The 21,185-nt window shown below is 46.7% G+C and overlaps 1 protein-coding gene across 2 annotated transcripts in view; it reads left to right on the top strand.

Moving 5' to 3' along the window:
• Positions 1–21,185, top strand: part of NUSAP1 (nucleolar and spindle associated protein 1) — a 449,447-nt gene that overhangs the window by 378,366 nt on the left and 49,896 nt on the right. For both annotated transcript variants that reach the window (XM_069638852.1, XM_069638853.1), the window contains one exon: positions 19,425–19,539. In XM_069638852.1, the coding sequence (XP_069494953.1) occupies positions 19,425–19,539 (115 nt within the window). The remainder of the gene's footprint in view (positions 1–19,424; positions 19,540–21,185) is intronic.

The following is a 21,185-nucleotide window of genomic DNA, read 5'->3' as shown; positions in this document are numbered from 1 at the left end:
GATTTGCAGAGAGACGCCATGTCCAGGGCCACAGAAAATACAGAAGAGTGGCGCAGTCATCTCCCAAGCAGCAGACTACTTGATCTGGTCCTGTGTTTATTTTGATCTGGAGGAACTTGAAGGGTGCCTCAGGGCGAGGGGTGTCCCCTGACGTGTTCTGGGGGCACCCTGGTCGAAAGGCGTCTATGATGGGGGGTTTGGTTTATGCATCCTGTTTCCCTTCCTGGAAGGGAGGGGGGATGGGGATGGAGGAAGCAGTTGGTCTTGCTTTGTAAATTGGGGGAGCGGGGGGCTCGGAAAGATGTGTTCTTATTGTGGTTAACCGCCCTGGTGGAGGCAGTATTTGGTGGCCTGGTCGTGCGGCAGGTTCAATGTCGCAGGAAATCCAGGCGCTCGGGAAGATGGAGGGAGGGGGGACAAAGGTTTTTTTCTCTTAGACATGGGTTACAAATGTTTGCGGTAACCGTTAAGAGCTACGGTTTACAGGGGTTTGATCTGTTTAATGGGGAACGGAGGGAAATTAGCCGGGGGGGGTGCTTTGGTGAAGTCCGCCCTCCTAATGGACTAGAGCTTACACAACGACCTCCCGATGGCTGAATTAAGTCACTTGCTGACCTTGGCCTCTTTGAATGTGCGGGGCCTCAACTCTCCCTTTTAGAGGTCCCTAGTTGTGAAGGAGTTCAATAGGTTGAAGCTCGACTTACTGTTTCTTCAAGAAACCACTGGGTGCGGGGAGGTGAACCGACACTTAAAGCAAAGTCGATACAAAGAGTCTACCACGCCTCAATCCAAGCCAAGAAAAGAGGGGTGGCGATAGTGGTCGAATGCTCACTTTGTCCCGAAAGCCCAATGCAGGGATCCAGAGGGTCGTTATATAATGGCCATGGGAGAGATTAGGGGCACTAAGGTGACCATGATCGCTTCTGGTTAGAGATGAAGTCCAAAATCATCACCTTTACTGAGGGTGCGATTGTAGTGGGAGGTGATTTCAATGTGGTTCTGGACCCTGACTGTGACAGGAAATCTGATTGACCGTTTATGGATTCTCAAGCGCAGAGGCGAATGATAGCCGCCTTCCATAGTACTAACGACGAGCTAGGGCTTAGATTCCCATTCGGCTCTAGAGTGCCAAGACACCTTATTTACCTTTTTGTCAGGAGCCCATGGGTCGTTTTCTAGAATTGACTACATCCTGGTGGACAAGTAGCTTTTTTAGCTGATTTCAGCAGGAAGGGTGGAAGCAACTCCCTGGTCAGACCACGACCTAGTTAAAGTCCAATTGGGGATCCCCTTGAGAGCTCCCGGGCCTGGGAGGTGGACTTGTAATGATCTCCTCTTGAAGGACAACAGCTGTCCCGATGACGGGCAAGTGGGGTTGCAGGGGTCTGGGAGGCATTTAAGCCTACAATCAGGGGTGTCCTAATAGGGATGGGAGCAGCGAGGGAGAGGGACAGGGAGGAGAAGCTTCTCAGGGACCGAATTGAGGCGATTCAACCAGGGGGCAAAATAGTCGCAGATGGGCTGAGCTCCAGCAACTAAAGGCGAAGCTCGCCGCTCTTTTAGTAGAGCAAACTGAGAGGAAACGGTTCTTTCTCAAGCAAAGATACATGGAGAAGGGGAAGAAAGCTGACAAAATTTTAGCCTCGAAGCTGTGGGCGCTTAGAAATAGAGGGGAGATTCGCTGGTCCTTCCGGGCAGGGCGAATTGCAAGGATGATCCCGGGATTGCAGAGCAATTTCGCTTATTACGAGTGATTGTACAGGACAGAATACAGTGGGGATGGAGCGGATATAGATAACTTCCTTGGCTCAGTGCCAATCCTGTGTCTCCCACCCGAGAAATCGGATTTTCTAGATAGTGTTGTTCACTTCCTGGGGATAATGGGCCTATCGGCTCAATGAAATCAGGCACGACCCCGGGGGATGATGGGTTCTTGGTCCTCTTTTATAAATCCTTTCGTTCCGCCCTTGCCTCATTCCTGGCCAAACTCTTTAACACTATCCTGGACAATGGTTCCCTTCCGCAATCTATGCTATCTGCCCACATTGTGGTTATCCCTAAGGAAGGAAAAGATCCGAAACACTGCCAATCTTACCGCCCGTTCTCTCTTCTTAACACGGACTTGAAGGTCTTGGCTAAGCTACTGGCTAATAGACTGGGCCAGCAGCTCCCCTCATTGGTGCATGGCTATCACTTGGGTTTCATCCCTGGGAGGCAAGGGGGGATAATATCAGGAAATCGTTGGATCTGATGCATGAAGTAGCTATCACAAACGAGGAGGCATACCTCCTGTCATTAGACTCAGAAAAGGCCTTCAACCGTGTTGAGTGGGCTTACATGAGCAAGGTCTTGCAGAAGATGGGGCTAGGGGTTCAATTCTGCAGGTGGATAGCAGCCCTATATAATGGCCCAACGGCCAGAGTGGCAGTGAACGGGACGGTTTCTGCCCTGTTCTCACTTTCCAGGGGAACTCGGCAGGGCTGCCCGATTTCGCCCCCTTCTCTACACCCTTGCGATGGAGCCCCTGGCGATAGCTATAAGGCATGAAGGGAACCTGGGGTTCCGGAGTGGTGGTCTCGACTTTAAGCTTTCACTATTCGTGGACAAAGTCCTGGCATATATCACTAACCTTCAAAGCTCTCTCCCAAATCTACTATATCTGATTGATTCTTATGGGGCCTTCTCCGGGTTGAAAATTAACTTACGGAAATCTTGTTTGATGCCAATGGGTAGACCCGATGCTGGGTTTGAGAGGAGGGATTTGGTGGGAGGGATCAGAATTGAGCGGAAGATTACGTCTTATCTGGGGGGTCTCCTCCCTAGGGACTTGACCCTCCTCTTCGAAGTAAATTATCCCCCCATCCTCGACAAGATTAAGCCTGATTTACTTCGGTGGGCTCCCTTGATGCTTTCCTGGTTTGGGCGGATGGTGTCAATAAAGATGAATATTCTTCCTCGGCTCCTCTAACTCTTTTCCTCCCTCCCGGTCGCTGTGCCGGACTCTTTCTTCAAATTTCTCAATTCAATGGTTCAGCGCTTCATCTGGAAGGGCAAGAAACCTAGGGCTAAGCAGGGTTCTCTGACGCTCCTGAGATCCTCCGGGGGGTTTGGCTTACCTGACTTCGGCCTCTATTACAAGGCTGCGGAATTAAGGGTAATGTTGGAACACTCGAGAGATGACATGAGAACCTTTTGGTCCTACATCGAAGACGTCCACACCCATCCCAGAAAAGTGCGGGACCTCCTATTGGCCCCTAACAAGAACATCCCAAGTAATGTCAGGCACCATCCCACCTTGTCGGTTTTATGGGTGCTTTGGAGGGACGACAGGGAAAATCTTTCTCTTCTTGGCCATCTCCCTTATCCTACCTGTGGGGTCCCTCTCTTGACCTTGGCAATAGGGTCTTTCGTGGAACGCAGGGGTGGTCGGATGCTGGCCTAAAGTGCACGGCGCAGCTCTTTCGTCAAGGTGCATTCATTGATTAGAACAACTTGGCAGAAGCCTTGGGGGACGCTCCGCTGTCTATCTTCGTTTACCTCCGGGTGAAGGGGATTCTGACTGATTCCAATGGGTGGAAGACCTGGCTCGTCCTCTTACCCCACTAGAAAAGGCCATTGTGGCGTCCACATCGAGGAGAAGGGTCCCTTTCTAAATTCTACAATTCCTTAATCACAGCGAACATGGAGGGTAAGCAGAGCTTTAAGAAGCAGTGGGAGACTAGGGTTGGGAAGGAGGTGGATGAATCTACTTGGCTTACCATCTTTAAATCCCTTTTCTCGTGTTCCCTATACACGGCAGCTATGGAGCACAACTTTAAGATACTTCACGCTTGGCATCTCACGTCTGAGAGGCTTGTGAAAATGTACCCAGGGGTGTCTCCACTTTGTCCGAGGCAATGTGGCCAGCGCGGAACTTTGTTCCATCTTTGGTGGGAGTGCCCTAAGATACAAGTGTATTGGTCAGAGCTGCTGGGCTGGATTAAAGAGATCACCGGCGCTTCCCTACCGATGCTCCCCCTTGAACTTATCTTTGGCTTCCCGGCCTCGGAGGAAGTCTCGATTCTTTCCCAAGGGTGGTACAGGCTATGTTGCGGGCAGGGAGGATAGCCCTGGCTCAGAAGTGGAAAGGCGTTTCGGTGCCCTCCAAGGCAGACTGGTTGGCCAAACTATGGATGATATTTACTTACGAAAAACTTGCAGCCTTGACCCAAGATACCATGAAGGCTTTTCTTCTAGACTGGACAGTAGTCTTGCTTCATGAGGATTGTGAATCAATGAAACTCTGAAGTCTGCTGGTGGGGTGAACTATGCTTTGTGTGTTCCTTCCAACAAATGGATCCTCCTCCTCCTCCTTATTTGGTTGGGTTAAACCCAAGGTGTCAGCACTTGAAACTTGCTTGGTCCCTGGTAGTGTTACTGATTCTCCTGCTCCCTTAGGGGTTCGGTTGCTATTGAGCGGGAAGTGAGGGAGGGGGGTGGGGGGGTTATTAGCTGTTTTTTGTTGGTTTCAAATGTGACTTGTTGAAATGCATTTGTTATTTGGAAAATGTTTAATAAAATTTAAGTGGAAAAAAAAGAACAGTACCTGATGTCTTCAGTCAGTCCGGGAGGGGTGGGCCCATTGAAATTGGAGTGTTAGAGGGATGCCATGAGGTGACCCGAGTCTAGGAAAAAACATTGCCTAATGAGAATGACTAGAGAGGTACACCCTCTTCCTCGCAGTGTTGCTCCCACCAGCCCTTATGAGGGTTAATGGCTTTACTGCCGCTGAGGTCCTGGCCCATCTCCGAGAGTTTCTGGAATTATTGGAAGGCATCATTATTGGTTGTCAGTGTGAGGTAATCTGTCAGAGAGCTTATCCGAGCCCAATTAACCCCTTATAGGTTCTATATTGCTATAAAGTGACTACCTGGTGTATGACTTGCAGAAGCCAACCTTGGCAATAATATTGTTTCAACCAGAGTTTACATTAACCGTTCCCTGTTAAATTAGCAAGGCTGAGCAGTTAGGCTGAGGTGAGGAGGATGGTGGGTAGGGTGGTGCTATGGTGGACTACAGTTAACACTTACAAAGATGATAAATAAAAGTATCCACATGGGTAAGTACAAAAATGCTTTCGTTTATTTCACTACCACATTTTACACAATTGTAAGGAAAAAATAAAATAAATCTTGCTGGCGGGCCAGAAAAAGCTGTCTTAAAAAGATAGCTACCCAGTTAAGAAACTTGAAGTTGGTGGGATTAAATTGTGTGTGCGTCCCTCTGTGTACCAGTCCCACACATCACCCCTATGCCACCGACTGACCACACCCAGTTCCTGTTTTCTTCACCTGCTGGGTGGGTTGGAATTTGCAGTGCTAAGTGACACCCCCTTTCCTGGGGCGTTACCTCTTGGCTGTCCATCCCATGCTCATACATCCCGTCCTCTTTTCCTCCATCCTTGTGGGTGTGTCCCCCCACTCCCTCCCTCAACAGCAAAAAATTGAGCTTCCGCTTTAAATTTAGTATATCGCGCTGGTGCGCGGCTCATGTGTGGTAACGCCTCGCTGAGGCCCCACCCTCCGGTGCCTCACCTCGGTCCATTTTTCTGCACGGATGGTGTCTGACCTGGCAGCTAGCGCTGAGTTTTTTTTAGCTTCCTGTGTGCTCCCTGTTTGTCTTTCAATTCCTATTTCACTTGACTTTGGTGCCTCACCTCCCCGGTGCATGTTGGCTGCAGGAGGATTCATGAGATGTGCCTCTTGCGACCGCTCGTTCCTGGCTTCGGACTCCCATCCACTCTGCCTTGAGTATTTGGGGGCCGACCACCGCTATGACTCATGTGCGTCCTGCATTTGTTTGGGTCACAGGGCATTGAAGAAATATCGCAGTGGAAGGAGATCTTCCACGCTTCTCCTCCGCCCCACCTTAAGGACTTTGTCTCTGGAACCTCTTGTCAAGACAATGTAGGCCCTCTGTTCAGCAAGGCTCCACTGCGCAGAGACTCCTTCCCTGGGATTCCCACACAGCTGGGTTCCTCGCATTCAGGTTCTAGCAGGCCTGAGGCCTCTAAGCCAAGGGAACCGGGGGCTTCTCCGGGCGATCCACGGACAGACCTGAGGCCTTCCAGGCTACCGGCTCTCAGGCCGAGGAGCTCAGTGTCCACATAAGGACGATCAATTTCATCCTAGTCTTTTACCCCAGGGGGTAAATGATTGTCGAGTGCCACCTCCAAGAGTCGTTCCTCAGCTAGATCCGGCACGGCTACCGGCACAGGTGCTGGGGGCTCCAACCTACCGGATTTCGCTCTGAGGCAGTCACCCAGGGCGTTTCGACTATGCGGGCTGAAGGCTGAGCGCATACCATAGGGTTCTGAGGTTGACACCTCTGCTTTGGGTGCAAGATGCAAGGGGGGGTGGGGGCGCGCAATGGTGAAGATGACACCCAGGACGATGAACCCTTGGAATCCATCAAGACCTTTCATGACTGCCTTGAGAGCCTGGCAGAGTTCTTGGGGGCGGGGGGTCCCTCTCCCTGAGGAAGCCCCCCAGGAGTCGCCAGTGCTGGAAGAGGTCTTGGGCAAACACACTCTCATCTGCTCTGGCATTCCCCTACAGACGGATGTCCTGCAGGTGGCGTGGAAGGTCTGGGGGAAGCCCATGACCAACGCCCAGATGCACAAGAGGTTGGACAGCAGGTTTAGATTGACTGGACGAGGAGCCAATCCTCCTGGCCTCCCACCCGCAATCACATTCCTCTGCGGTGGTAGCGGCCTCGTTGTATTCTAAACCATTATCTTCGTCATCTTCCATTAGAGCCGCCTCCAGTTGCCTCTTCCTTGGGAAAGTGATGTTACTCCATCGCAGAGCTGCATCTGAGGCAGGCCAACACAGATGCCCTCTTGGCAGTGGCTAACCAGAAGCTGTGGCGGGAGCTCGGGGAATTTCTCCCCGACCACCCTTTTGAAAAGCAAGCCTCCTTCAAGACTGGTCTAGTGGATGTCCAGGCCATTGCACAGGACCTTGTGGAATCTTCGGTCACCCACATCGATACAGCCAGCAGAGGGCTGTGCCTGGGGGTCGAGATGGGAAGGGCGGCGTGGATGCACGCCACAAAGTTTTCTTCTGGTATGCAGGAGCGAATCCTGGATTTGCCCTTTGAGGGCATGGACCTCTTTCATTTGTCCGCTGTTGACGAGCTAACGAAGAATAAAACCTCCACGCAAACCGCCAAGTCCTTGGCTATCCTGACAAAACTAGGTCAGCAATCCATTCTTCAGCCTCAGTGTAGGACTGGGTTCAGAGACTGCAATACTTGCATACTTGACCGATTGCCCAGCAACAACAGAAGTAGGCAGAAGAGGACGTTGCGCAAGTTTTTCCACTCCTCTTCCCCTGCCTCTGATGCCAAGAAGCAGTGACGTCCGGGTCAGGGAACACAGCTCGCCTGTAGTGGGGTGCGTTTGGCTCTGTTCAAGGATACCTGGAAGCGTCTTTTCAGCAACCTGTGGATTCTATCCGTAGTCGCCATGGGCTTCAGTCTTCCTCTGGCTCTACCATCCTCTCCTCCTCTTCGTCAGATGAGGTCCTCTGCTCTTTTATGGCAGGTCCTTTCGCTCTTGGAGATGCAGGCGATGGAACTGGTTCCTTTTGTAGACCGGGGCTTTGGTAACTATTCCAGGATTTTTGCGGTACCCAAGAACAACCAGGCTGGCCTGACGATAGTCCTGGCCTGTCATTTCTAAATCTGTCTTGACCGTTGGAACACTTCAACATGTTTACTCCCGTGCACATAGCTGAGTCTCTGTTTGCTGGGGACTGGATGTGTTCCCTGGATCTCAAGGATGCATACCTGCATGTGTCCTTATATCAAGCGCATCATAGGTTTCTGGTGCACAATTATGTCATACCACTTCCACTACAAAGTGTTGCCCTTTAGCCTGAACTCGGCCCCTTGTGTCTTCACAAAGTTGATGAATGCAGTGGCAGGCCTTCATCTATAACCTTATCTGGACAACTGGTTGGTGAGTGCGGGGTCACCAGAAAGTGTGGTGCACTCCTGCCAGAGATTAGCGGATACACTTAATCGGCTGGGGTTTTCCCTCAACAAGTCGGTTATGCCAGTCTCAGGAACTGGTCTTGCTAGGGGCGCGTTTGAAGACTGTCGTTCATCGGGTGTTCCCCACGCCCGAGAGGCTTATGTCCCTCCGCAAGGTGGTTGGGCACTTTCTGACAAACTCGACCACCTCAGCATGGTTGTTCCAGCACACTCTGGGCCCGATGCCCGCCTGCGTGCCAACTGTGCAGCACGCACGTCTCAAGATGAGGCGCCTCCAACTCAATCTGTGGGCCAACTGGAATCAGGAGACTGGGTATCAGTCGGACAGGATCCCAATACAACTGCTCCTTTTGCCCGATCTTCGCTGATGGATGGCAATGTTTCAGTGGGATGAACCTTTACCTGACCGGAGCTTACACTGGTGGTGACAACGGACTCCCCTCTTTCATGCTGGGGGGCTACTCTGGAGGGCTATGCGATTCATGGAGCATGGTCCAGAACCGGAAGCCCTCCTCCATATCCATCTGCTCGAGGTCACGGCAGTCGGCCTGGCCCTCAATGCTTTTTTGCCCCTAATCAGATCCCAGTCTCTTCTGGTCAGAACGGACCATTCTAACCTGAACAAGCTGGGTGTTACCCGTTCCGTCCCCCCCCCCCAAACCCCCTCCTCTTCATGGAGGCAGTTTTGATCTGGGAAGGGACCCTTACAGAGAGGATTTGGATTTCTGAAGTCCACCTGCCCGGGGACAGCAATGCTGAAGCTGATCAGCTGAGTTGCTTGGGGTTCAACACCTCCCAGTGGAGTTGAACAATGACCCTGGTTTTTGGATCTGCTGCAATTGTGCTCCCAGGGCCCCGTCAATCTTCCGATCCCCATGCTCAATTTTCAGATGTCAACTGGGACATCATTCAGCAGGCCCAGGAGGACCTAGCCTCGGCCCCAGTATAAAAGCAAATGGACTAGGTTCTGCCATTGGGCTCGCGACAAGGGTCTGGACCTTGTCCTCTTGATGACATACTGGATTTTTCAGCACACCTCCCTTCCCTCTCCTTAGCACTTCTCCCTCCCACTGCACGTCACGTTGTTTGCACTTGCACAATCTGAATGACAAAAGGCTTAGTAAAATCGTTTGTTTTGTCCTCTCGGTCTACTTCCCAACCACCCCTTGACTTGTCACGCTTAGAAACAGTTGTGTACAGGTGTGTTATAAATGACTTATCATATTATACCTGGCTCGTTCTGGAGTTCAGATGGACTTGCTGCCCGTATTTGGTAGCCATCGTGGCTTACAAGAATTCCCCTGAGCATGTGTTTTCGGCAACCAACCCGGTGGTTAAGGCCCACCTTAGGGGGTTATCTATGCTTTTTCCTCTGGTGCATAGGCCACATTCAGTCTTGTAACTCAATGTGGTTCTTGCAGTGTGCATAGGCCACATCCAGTCTTGTAACTCAATGTGGTTCTTGCAGCTTTGCAACACAAGCCTTTCGAGCCGATATCCTCGGTGGACATCCGTTGGTGACGCTGAAGACGGTTAAACTGGTGGCTCCCACCTGTGCGCGCAGTGTTAGTGAGCTGCAGGCATCGTCTTCGTGCAAGCCCTTCACCACATTTCACAACGACAAGGTCATCTTGCACACTCATCCAAACTTCTTGCCCAAGGTGGTCTCGCCATTCCATCTGAATCAAGAGATCTGCCTGCCGGTGTTCTTCCCGAACCCACAGTCTGAGGCAGAGAGGGCCCCACATTCCTTGGACCTCAAGAGGGTTCTCAACTTTGATCTCTTTCAGACGAAATCCTTCAGAAAGCCTGAGACTGTTGGGGGGGGGGGGGGGGGGGCTCCTTCACTGCTCTCAGGCTTCCATCGCCTGTTGGATGGTCCAGGCCATTTCAGAAGCCTACACGGCCATTGGCAAACCTGTTCCCGAGGGGATTCATGCTCATGCGGTCGGATCTAAGGCCACGGCTGTCGCATTTCAGAGACCTGCTTCTTTGGGATGTCATCTGCAAGGCAGCTCCTTGGGCCACTGTGTCCGCCTTCTTTCTGTAAGCACTATTTGCTGGACTCCAGGCACGATGCAGAGTTTGGTCAAGCTGTTCTGAAAAACCTTTTAGCTTCATCCTAGATATGAGGCAGGGTGTCACAGCTCCACCCTATGTTCTTGTTCGGTGGAATTACCCACAAGGATGGAGGAAAGGGGGACAGGACGCATGAGTAATTAAAGTTACACAGTGTAGTTACTAGAGTACTCCTAGTCCATAGTCCCCTTTCCTCCACATGTCCCACCTGCCTGCCCCCGCTAGTATGCCATGGGCTGGCGTGTCATAGGAACCCAGACCCACTGACCGCTTATCTAAGCGTTAATGGGCTCGCCCCTCCATGAGGCCTCTTCTGAATGTGGTGCCAGCGCCCCCTTGTCATATGCGCAAGCTAAAGCATCCCTGGGAGGTCGATTGTCATTTCCCCCTTGTTCTTTTGTTTTGCTTCTCTGCCTTTTTCACGGGGGAACATCTGCATTCTGTTTTGCCCTTGCGCAGCAGTCTCTCCTGTCAGGGCACACCGCAAGGCTTTACTTTTGCATGCTTTAATTCAGGACTGGGGGCTCTCATTGTTAAGTGCTGCTGTTGTCTACTTTGCTTAATATAGCACTGAGCCACTCTGGTGCCATGTAGCTTCCCCCGGCCGGTAGCAGTGAGCAGTTTCTGGTGGTCTAGTGCTGCGCTGTGTGATCGCACATGTTGCAGGTTTTCATGTTGTGCTGCACATAATGGGCAGGAGCGTGCACTGCCAGCATGGTAGCGTTCCTCACCTCTTGGTATTCGTTGCGGACCCTTGCCTTGATGACCCGACTCCTGGTTCTCTTTCAGCCTTACAAGGCTGGCTGCTCACTCACCGCAGTCTGCCGCAATGCATGTCACTCCGGGCTCTCTGTTAACTGCTTGTCGCGTGGCAAGCACCTTCGTCACACGCCAGGACTTGGGCGCTGCTAAGCTATCACTACCAGGTGCTGCAGGCTTCGGAACTTCCCCTGGGGCTTCCTGATGTTTCTGATTGCCTTTATTGTCGCTGTGTCTGCCGCAGATTTCTAGCTGTCGCCTCTCGACATGTTTCTGCTCTGGGCAAGGGAGGCTGATAGTCAGGCGACCATTTTGCCTGTGCCCCCTAGTGGCCTCCTCCATCTCCGGAACTTTTAAAAGATATTCAAAGACTTCTGTTTTTGGGAGCAATAGAATTGGGTTCAGAAGAATTTAGGTGGGGGGTGGTGGAGGGTTTACTCCCGTTATTTGAAACTTCCAAAAAAGGCAGGTGGAATTTGTTTCATTCTAGATTTTTCTGATCTGAACCAGTTTTCGCTGGTGAAGACCTTCCACATGGTCACTGTAGCTGATTCTCACTGCTCTCCAGCTCAGTGACTGGATGGCCTCCATAGATCTTCAAGATGCTTATTTTCATATTCTTATCTTCAAAGAACACCACCAGTATCTGAGGTTCACCACAGGGAGGCACATTACCAGTGCACTTGCCTGCCTTTCTGACTCGATTCAGCCCCCATGGTCTTCACCAAAGTCCTGGGGATATTGCTGTTGAAGATGGTGCATCTATATCCATACCTGATTCAGTTTACAGTACAATCCCAGTTGTGCCAATCCAACAGAATATTTATACTTTGGTAGGTGAGGGCCAAAAGATTGCAATTCCACGCTATTGTGTTGAAATTTGAAGATTTTTTTTTTTTTATTATTCAAAAGGATATTTCCAATTTACAAGTTTCTATACGATCTACACGTGTATTGCCCTTTTTACATTCAATGGGGATCCTCAGGAGAGTTTCTATAAAGAAAAACAGATATAACCACACTTGACTTTAGAGTTCAAAAATGATGCATTACAAAGGAAACAAATGATGAAATATAAGTAAACTGTGCAAGAAAAGATTTACCAGAAACAAGCAATCCACTTTAAAATTTCATTTGCGTTTTTAACTGTTGGTATATTCCACCATTTTTGTGGATATTTAAATTTATATTTTTATATAATGCTTATATCAGAGTTGGCTACTCATATTTTCTTTTTCTAAACTCTGTGTTTGCTAGTTACCAAGTACATTTCCTTTTCATTATGTTTAGATTATTCAGGATGGTCCAGTTATATTCAGTCACTGGCCTGATCAGAAAAAAAGAGATAATTTCAACCACTCAGTCACTCCTATTAGTGGGCAGAAACTTTTTTACTAGGCTAAAGGTATTTTAACTTGGCTGAAATAACCAGGATTCAAATCACAGGGCGCTTACCTTGTTTTTGTAAATTTCTGAAAAGGTGAGGGATCCAATTGTCCTTCTCCCGGAGCAACAGATCTGTTGCACAACGCTGCAAAAAATTTGCGGGCTTTTAAAGCGCCTGAAGACGCAGCCATTTTGAATCTTATTCTTCAGAGATACATTGTCTGAGAATTTATCAGGTTAACATTATTTTTTTGAATTTTAGGCAGTCTATTAGGTAATATTTGTAGGGAAAAGATCTAACCTTTCTTTTAATTTAGGCCATTTTCAAGCTGAAAAAAAGAGAAGAAAATAGAAAGAAATGAGAAATTAAGAAAAGGAAAAAAGGATACATTTTCACAATTTTTACTTTAACAAATAATATAGCATGTTAAAAGAATTTCTATTTTAACACCATTAGATACATTCAAGTTTGGCTGAGAAACAATTGTCCTAAGAGAGAGATTATATTTCTTTGAAGCACAAGAAATGGATGTTTATGGGTGCAGTGAATTGAAAGTCGACCCATATCTTAAATGGAAGTTCAAAAGTTGAAATACATTTATAGCCAATTGCAAAACTCATTGTCGCAATTAAGACCTGTCACAGGTATCCATAAACCAGATCCATTTAGCTTCTCTTTGTCGTAGTAGGAGTTATTTGTTCCCGCCTCTTGGTGAGTCGTTCACTTGTTAAAGTCCATAAATTCTTAATTGTTCAACATTTAGATCTGGATGTTCCATAATGCAATGCATTACAAGTGGATATTTCAGGTCTTTGTTTTTTATTGCCCGTAAATGTTCAGAAATTCTAGTTTTCAGGCATCTGATAGTGCTTTCTATACAAGTTTTCATGCAAATGCATTGTATTCTGTAAATGACAAATTTGCTCTTGCAGTTTTAACTGTTTTATAGATTTCTCTTTTCCATTTGGTAATGGGATACTCTTCATCCCATTTGCTATTTGTGGACAGAGTTTAAAGTTTCCACATTTGTAGGTGCCATAGATAGATTTGTAGTTCAATAAACTCCTGAGATTTTTTGTTTGAAGAGGTTTTAGGTGGCTTGGGCTTTACATGTTTTTCAGAGTTGGTGCTTTCTGGTAACCAATTTGTGGGACTTCATCAATATGTTTTACTACTTTATCATCCAATTTCAGTATTTTCCACTGTTTACTTAGAATTTTCCTTAAAGTTGGGGCATCTGAGCTATGGGTAGTAATTCATTTAGTGGTTGACGGTATGTGTGAACTCTTTGGCTTATCTTGTAATAAAAACTCTCTTGTTACTGCTTCGGCCTTGATGATTGATTCTTTCAGTTTTCGATGTTTGTAACCTCTTTGTTTAAATGTTGTTATTGTTTGGTCAATGTCATCTGCGTACTACAATTCCTTTTCAGCCTGAAGATTTCTCCATATGGAATATTGGAAATAATATGTTTCATGGTTACTGTTCGCATGTAAGATGCTGTTGCCCACTGTGGGTTTAGTGAAGAGGTTAGTTCGAATTTTGTTATTGTCAGTGTAACGTTCCAGATCCAGAAACTGAATTGTCTCTTTACTTGGTTCATGGTGAACCATAAATTGTATTTGTCATTGAGGTATTTCAGATAAGAGTTGAGTTCCAAAGTTTCTCCTTTGCATATCATAACAATGTCGTCGATATATAGACCCCAGAAAACAGTTGTTAAAGGCCTTGTGTTTCCATGCAATGCTGAGTTCGAAAAAACCCATGAAAAGGTTTTCATACGATGGGGCAAATTTAGACCCCATCACGGTCCCTTGTAGTTGTTTATAGATTGGCTTTTAAAAGCATGATCTCTGGAGGAATTGATACAGAAGGTGCAACTGACATGCAACGCTTTACAATCTGTTTTTCAGTGAACGTGGCAAAGTCAAAACTCATTCCTTCTCAAAGGATTCGGTTTCTTGGGGCGGTACTGAATACTTCTCAAGAAAAGGCCTTCTCACCATCAGAAAGGGTGTTAGCAATTCAGCAGGTCATCTGTGTTCTAAACACATCTTCTTTCGAAATGGTGGTTCCAAAGACTTTTGGGGCTGATTGCTTCTTGCATCAATAGTGCTCTACGCAAGACTTTGAATGAGAACCATTCAGTGGCACCTCACCAGCAACTGGAACCAACTGTTGGATTCTAAGGATGTAAAAATTACAATCCACAGTCACATTCAGAATTCCCTGATATTGTGGACCCTGCGGAGGACATGTTGATCGTATTTCCCTTTCGAGCTCCTTATCAGATGGTGCTTACAACAGACTTATCAGAGTAATGCTGAGGAGCCCACTGTCAGGATTTGACAGTTCATGGTCTTTAGTCAATCCAAGAAAAGAGATCACATAAATGTCTTCGAAGTGATAGTGAATTTTTACGCTCTAGAATACTTTCTTCCCTCCCTTTGAGGAAAGGTGGTCAAAGTACTTACGGACAATACCACAGCTATGTTTTATGTCAACAAACAGGGGGAACTCGTTCTCTGTCTCCTTGCAGAGAACGTATGGTATTGGGCAATGGAGAACCACATTTTCCTGTTGTCGTCCCATCTGGAGGGAAAGAAGAAAATCTTAGTGGACAAGCTCAGCAGGCTAAAATCCGCTACACACAAGTAGGAATTGAAAATGTCAGTATTGAAGATGATATTCCAAAAGTGAGGCCATCCAGCAGGGGACCTCTTTGCCACACAGTGCAATGCTCTTTGTCCTCAGTTTGCTTCGAGGGAGGGTGTCTGGGCTTCATTCTTTGGGAGGCACCCAACAACTGTACTGGTCGAACAAACCATTTCATGCGTTCCCTCCAGTTTCCTTGATATACAAGACGTTACTCAGGTTCAGGTGTTAGCATCTGACAATGATTCTTGTAGCCCTGTTCTGACCAATTCCCAGATCTCATTGAACTAGCTGGGGCATCCGAGTTGTATCTACCGATCTCGAAAGATCTGTCGACTCAAAATAAGAGCAAGGTGCTTCACCCCTCCCTTCAATTGCTTAACTTAGTCTTGGTTCCTGAAGAACTGAGCTTTGCCTGTCTTCAATTATCAGAACAGAATCTGGAGATTGACAGCTTCCAGGAAAGCTTCAACAAAGCAGTAGCTCAGTAAATGGTTGCATGTCTGCCATTGGACTCTACACTGTAGTCTCAACCCTTTAAAAGCGTCAATTGATAACATTGTGTCTTTCACGTCCCATCTAGTATCTTCAGGAGTTAAAGTTGATACTTGAAAACATGATTTGCCTGCTATTGGTGCTTATTTAAATGGGATCAATAATCCTTTTCTTTCTCAAATGAAGCTATTCAAAGGCATTCATCGTTTGCATCCACCCTTTCGAGACTCACCACCTCGTAGGATCTAAATCTAGTCCTTTCAGCTCTAATGCACAAAACCTGTGTGTCAATAGCATCCTCCGAATTGGAGCTTTTGACATGGAGGACCGCCTTTTTAATAGCCATTACATTGACTAGGAGTGGAGAGCTTCAGGCTCTTTCATCAAAAGAACCTGATATGATTTTTCACAAAGACAAGGTAGTCCTTTGCACAGTACCATGTTTTTTTTTTTTACCAAAGGTGGTTTCCGATTTCCATCTAAATCAGGAAATCTCACTTGTTTTTCTTCCCAGACCGCATGCTACCGCAGCTGTGGAATTCTAGCATTATCTGGACGTATCAATTTTGTTTAGAGGGAAGTAAACCATTCTGGAAATCGGACCAACATTGTATTATTTATGGTGGTACTACCCCTGGTAATAAGGCTGCCAAAGCTTCTATTGCCACGTGGGATGCTTCTTGTATCTCAAAGGCTTATAACGTGAAGGGGCTCGCTGTTCCGCAGAGCCAAGGCAGCATCAGTAGCCTTTATTGGGCATGTCCCCATAGCAGAAGTTTGCAGAGCTGCTACTTGAGCTACTCCACTCGCTTTTTTCAATAACTACGCTATGGATGCATCCTCCAGTAAAAATGCCAAATTTGGCCAAGAGGAACTCTGCAATTTGTTTGCTTGAATTGCGTATATGCCGTCATCTCCACCCTTACTCATATTAAGGCTTTTTTTTTGTCTCGTCCCAACCAGTTGGGAAGTAGGGAGAGCTAGGACGTAAGAAATAAATGACCTTCATGATGTTTCGGGTTCTATTAACCCAGGCTCTCCCTTCTTCACAACACCCACACACCCACACATCCCCATTTAAGCATATACCTGGATTCAATCGCCAGTGGTGAAATCAGGAACTGGGTGTGGACAGTTGGTGAGGGGTGAGACTGTTGCACAGAGGGATGCCTGCATGGCGTAATCTCAGCAACTTCAAGTTTCTTAAAGGGACAGCTATCTTTTGTACCCAAGCAGGTGTGAAGGAGGGAGAGCCTGGACTAAGAACACGAATCATCATGAAGGCCATTTTTTCATTTCTTTTTTTTTTCTCCATTGGCGCTCATCCTTCGCCCTTCCTTCTCCGGCCTGGAATTACCATATATGAACAGCCCTTTCAAGGACAAAGTTCCTGCAATTCCAAGGCAAAATGGCAGGTTGCATTTGTGGCCGCATTTGGGCGCTTGGTCTGTCTTGACCCAGTCCACATCCGAGCCATTGTCTGTTGCTGGGCAGATATTTTGGCCAGATGGTGTCCATGATTGAAGGGCGCAAATCCTTACCATTGGTGGACCTGGTGGTGACTCCTGCAGCCATTCTACAGATCATAGTTGGAACCAATACCCCTATGAAGAAGTGCAGCATGCTGAAGACCCAAAGACAACCATTGCCTCAGCCAAGGCTTGATGAAGCCTTGCTCCTCTCACCTGATCTCAATAAGGCCCTGCTCTGTACTTTGACCCGTGGACTGGTGGAAACAACCTGTCCAGACCACTGCTCGAAGATCTGTGGCCGCTGAGCCTTTCAGAAGTGTCCCTTGAGCAACTGATGGACTGACCAGCTTTCGCTTGCTGCTACCTTGCTGCAGCCTTTGCCGTTAAGAGTGCATCCTTGGTACTAGTGGATCCTCTGCTTGTATAACAAGATGCCCGCTCCTGTAGTTTTAGCCTTCCTGGCCGAAGACGAGCTGTGAATGGCATACTGCTTTGTTTGCACCGCAAGGATAGCTTGGCCCTGCCTGATCATGGCAACTCCCGCTGCAAACAGTCTGTATCCGGGACGTCTCCTAATTGTTGCTCGTTCTGTGGAAGTCTTCATCCTGTCATGCCAAGGGTATCCAGCTGTCCACTCTTTAGAACTGTTTTACTGGAGCCTGAAAGTGCAGAGTAGCTGGACCTGAAGCGGAAAGTGACCTCTGCAACCAGCTGATTCAGAAACCCTGAAGTGATTACTGAAGAAATCTTAGTAAGGGGTGAATGTTTGCATAGCTATTTCTGACCTTTACCCCCTCTCTTCCCCAGCCCCCCCCCCCTCCCCTTCCGCCATAGGGTTGCATAGACATAAAGTCCTAATCCTATCCCTCCCTGGCCGAAGATCTGTGATGATCAACGCCCGTGCCCCACACCGGCTTACCCTAGAGTGGTGGGATTGGGAGAGAAGCTTGTAAGAAATGTACTTTTTTATTTCATCTTCTGGAACATTTACTCTCAGCCATTTCTCAGTCATAACACTTTTTCGTTATCCAATAGTAAACCTTCCTTCAAAGTACGTGTTGTGGAAATTCTGAATTTATGGCACCAGACATAATTATTCGCAAGGCTGGACCTATTAAAGACTAAGGGACTTTGTCTTGGGTTGTTATGTGAGTGTTCTCTCTATTTTACATGTCTAAACTGGCTCTAAATTAGTGTACTACTTTTTTTTACTTGCGTTACCGCACACAGGCATTTGCAGTGCAAACCTAGACTCTATCCACTATTTCATAACTGTTTCCAAAGGTAAAGTGTCTGTTTGTTTTCAGAACCTCTAATGGTCAAGGTTCTATATATATATTTTATAGTAGTTGTGTGATGATGCTTAGCTGAGGGTTTCATTGCTTGGAGTGCATCTTAAAGGCCTAATAAATGATTGTATATTTTTGTACACTTCCGTATATCTGGAATTATTGGAGTGCTGTGTGTCTCTGATTGTAGCCTTGGACCACTCACACCCAGTGCTCCAGATAAGAATTTGAGGTGGGAGTATTTTACTCCCTGTTTTTAAACTTTGAGAGTAAATGGGATTTTAAGAGAGTAAAAATGACTTTTCTCTTTTGCAAGAGTAAAATGTATGTGACATCCAGCGACGCATGCACAAACTGTATGGAAATCCTTAGCCTACCACAGCTTTCTGCATTGTGACAGAATACACCTTTTATTATTTCTCTAAGGTCTGGCCATTTGATCTCTCCTGTATATATTTAAATGTTGAAATCACAAAAATCTAGCCGGCTTCAGAGAAATGCATTCTGTTTCTGAGGTGGCTTGCAATTACATCCATGTAGATAAAAATCAAAAGAAGCCTTCTGGTTTCTATCAAGTAACCTGACCTTTGCACTGCCTTCTGCTCTAAACCTGTGTGTAAATGTACGCAGGAAAATAAAAAATCTGTCGTATTTGCAAGATTTTCATGCGTAAAAAGGCCTGGTACGCACCTTATCTGGGGGCCTGCTCACACCCTCCTGAGGCTAAGCCTTACTGCTACTATAGCTTGACTGGGTTTGGCTAGACATCGGTCTCTTTCCTGTTCACCATAATGGGTACGCCTCCAAGAATCCACCCCCATGGTAGATTCTGAAAATCCATCTTAAGACCTACTCTGGCATCTCTGTCTACATGTCCATTTTACCAGCCTCTAATGCTTGAAAAATGCCTCTTGGGCACCACCTGATTACTAGACTGGGAGATTCCCAAGCCCCTTCCTTGGCAAGTTACTTTTCTTGGTACCACATAAACTACAAACCTTCCGATAACTTAGATCCACTGCTACTGTATAAACTGCTGTCCCACTGCAGTCTTATATAGATAGAAAATGTATCAAGAATGGCTCCAAGGCTTCATGTTTGGTGCAAATTAGATAACCAAATATCAATAAATATACAGGAACCCAGTGCAAAAGTTGATCCATTTTACAGAATGCAAGAAATATCTGTAATTTGGTGTATGGAAGTTGACTATCTGACTCATGGTACTTTTATGTAATTCTTTTAATTTAGGCAAGTTGAAACCATGGGGTGAAGGTAATGAAATCCCAGCAACCCTGACTAAATCAGTAAACCGCAGCCTCTGCATACTCAAAAAGGAGTACAAGCAGCCACGTCTTCAAACAAGGTTAGTGACATTTTTTTGCTGTAACTATCTTAAACGTAAGCTGCTAAATGTGAAACCCTGGTGACTGCCATGATTTGTTTTCATAGACTGCTGTTTGAAAGTCAGCAATTTATTTGTGCACCTTTGTCCGAAATTACATGTACATGTGCGGGTAGGCTGCAGGGGTGTGGTAGGACCCTCTGCCCATTAAAGCTGGTCGAATTCATGTAATCCAAAAGTGCACAAATTGTAGACGTTTAAACAGCAGTCTTTAAAAATGTAAACTGGCAACTGCATGCTCCCCATATACACGAATTTGGTCTTTAGAGCACATATGGGAATATTTTTGCATATGGCATACCAAATTAAATCATCTTAGTGCACTTTTTTGCAATCCAGCCGGTGGCGTTTTGTGCTTGTTAAAGATGTTCGGATAACCACACTGTATATTTGAAGCCCTCTACAGCATTACAAGACTTAATACGCTACCTGCTAGCCCAACTGAAACATGCAAGGGAGGTTAGGATGAGGGTGGGGGTGGTATGGGGTGGGGGGCTCAAAATCTATGTTTATACACTGAAAATCCAGGGTTGTTCCTTCTGTGATGATTGTTGAATGGAAGCAATATGCATAAAGTGGTTCATACGCACACTGCCCCACATAAAACACAGGTTTGACACCAAGAGCTGCATATGCACCCACTGCTCTTGCTAGACACGGATCAAATGCTTTATAGAATCTGAGTAGTCCACCATTTCGTTCAGAAGTGAAGCTTTAGGGAGAAGTTTGTCACTACTTGCCTAAAAAGGCTCTCTGAACAAGCAGTGGATTAACAATTACTTTGCTCTTTGCTTCCAACCATGGGTCCTCTAGGGCTTCTGCAGGCTTGCTAAAAAAACCTTTGCATTTTATACAAATAGCATGTCGGCTCCTATGTCTTTATCTAGTTAATTTTATAAGGCCTGTGATAACTAATCTAACCTCTTTGTCACCACTTTAGCTCTTGTAACCATACACGTTGAACTGTATCAATTAGTGTGGTATGTCTCCCCATTCGGTCACCTGAACTGTGAAGTTATAAATGTGTACACGGTTCGCGATATTCATGCACCTGTCATTGAATAAGTGCTTTTGATACCTGTGTTGTGTTGACAATCTCTTGCATAGGTTAACTACTTTACATCCTTCAATCTGCTGATCAACTTAGTCAAAGCCTTACTACTCAGTTACGACTTAGTGTGAGGGTTGTTGAGGGCTTTTTATTAAACCTTGCAGGTCACTAAGATTGGCTTCCTAGCACCCTACACCATTAGTGGTTCTAAAGAACCCTCCTAACATGGAGCAAGTTTGTGTACTTGCCCCTGCATCTTTGTTATATATGTAAGTGCCCTTTAGAGTTTATTATTAACGGAAACACCCAGGTATGCCAGTCCTCATGTGTAGATAATATGGTACTATTAGCCTGCACTACTATAGCCCTGCAAAAACCAGTGAACAGCTTGCAGTTCATGAACATGGGACACTGTGCCATAAACGGTACAAAATGTGCTGTTATTGTGGCTATAGCAGAAGAAAGAGGTTGAATATTTGCATTGGGGAATCGTTGGTTGAGAGAGGCAGCAGTAAGACATTTTAGGTATCAGATTTTCAAGTGTCCTCAACTGGGC

This window comes from Ambystoma mexicanum, chromosome 14 (assembly GCF_040938575.1).
Source record: "Ambystoma mexicanum isolate Mex_15411 chromosome 14, UKY_AmexF1_1, whole genome shotgun sequence".
Taxonomy (NCBI): domain Eukaryota; kingdom Metazoa; phylum Chordata; class Amphibia; order Caudata; family Ambystomatidae; genus Ambystoma; species Ambystoma mexicanum.
This window is presented reverse-complemented; position numbering and strand designations above follow the sequence as displayed.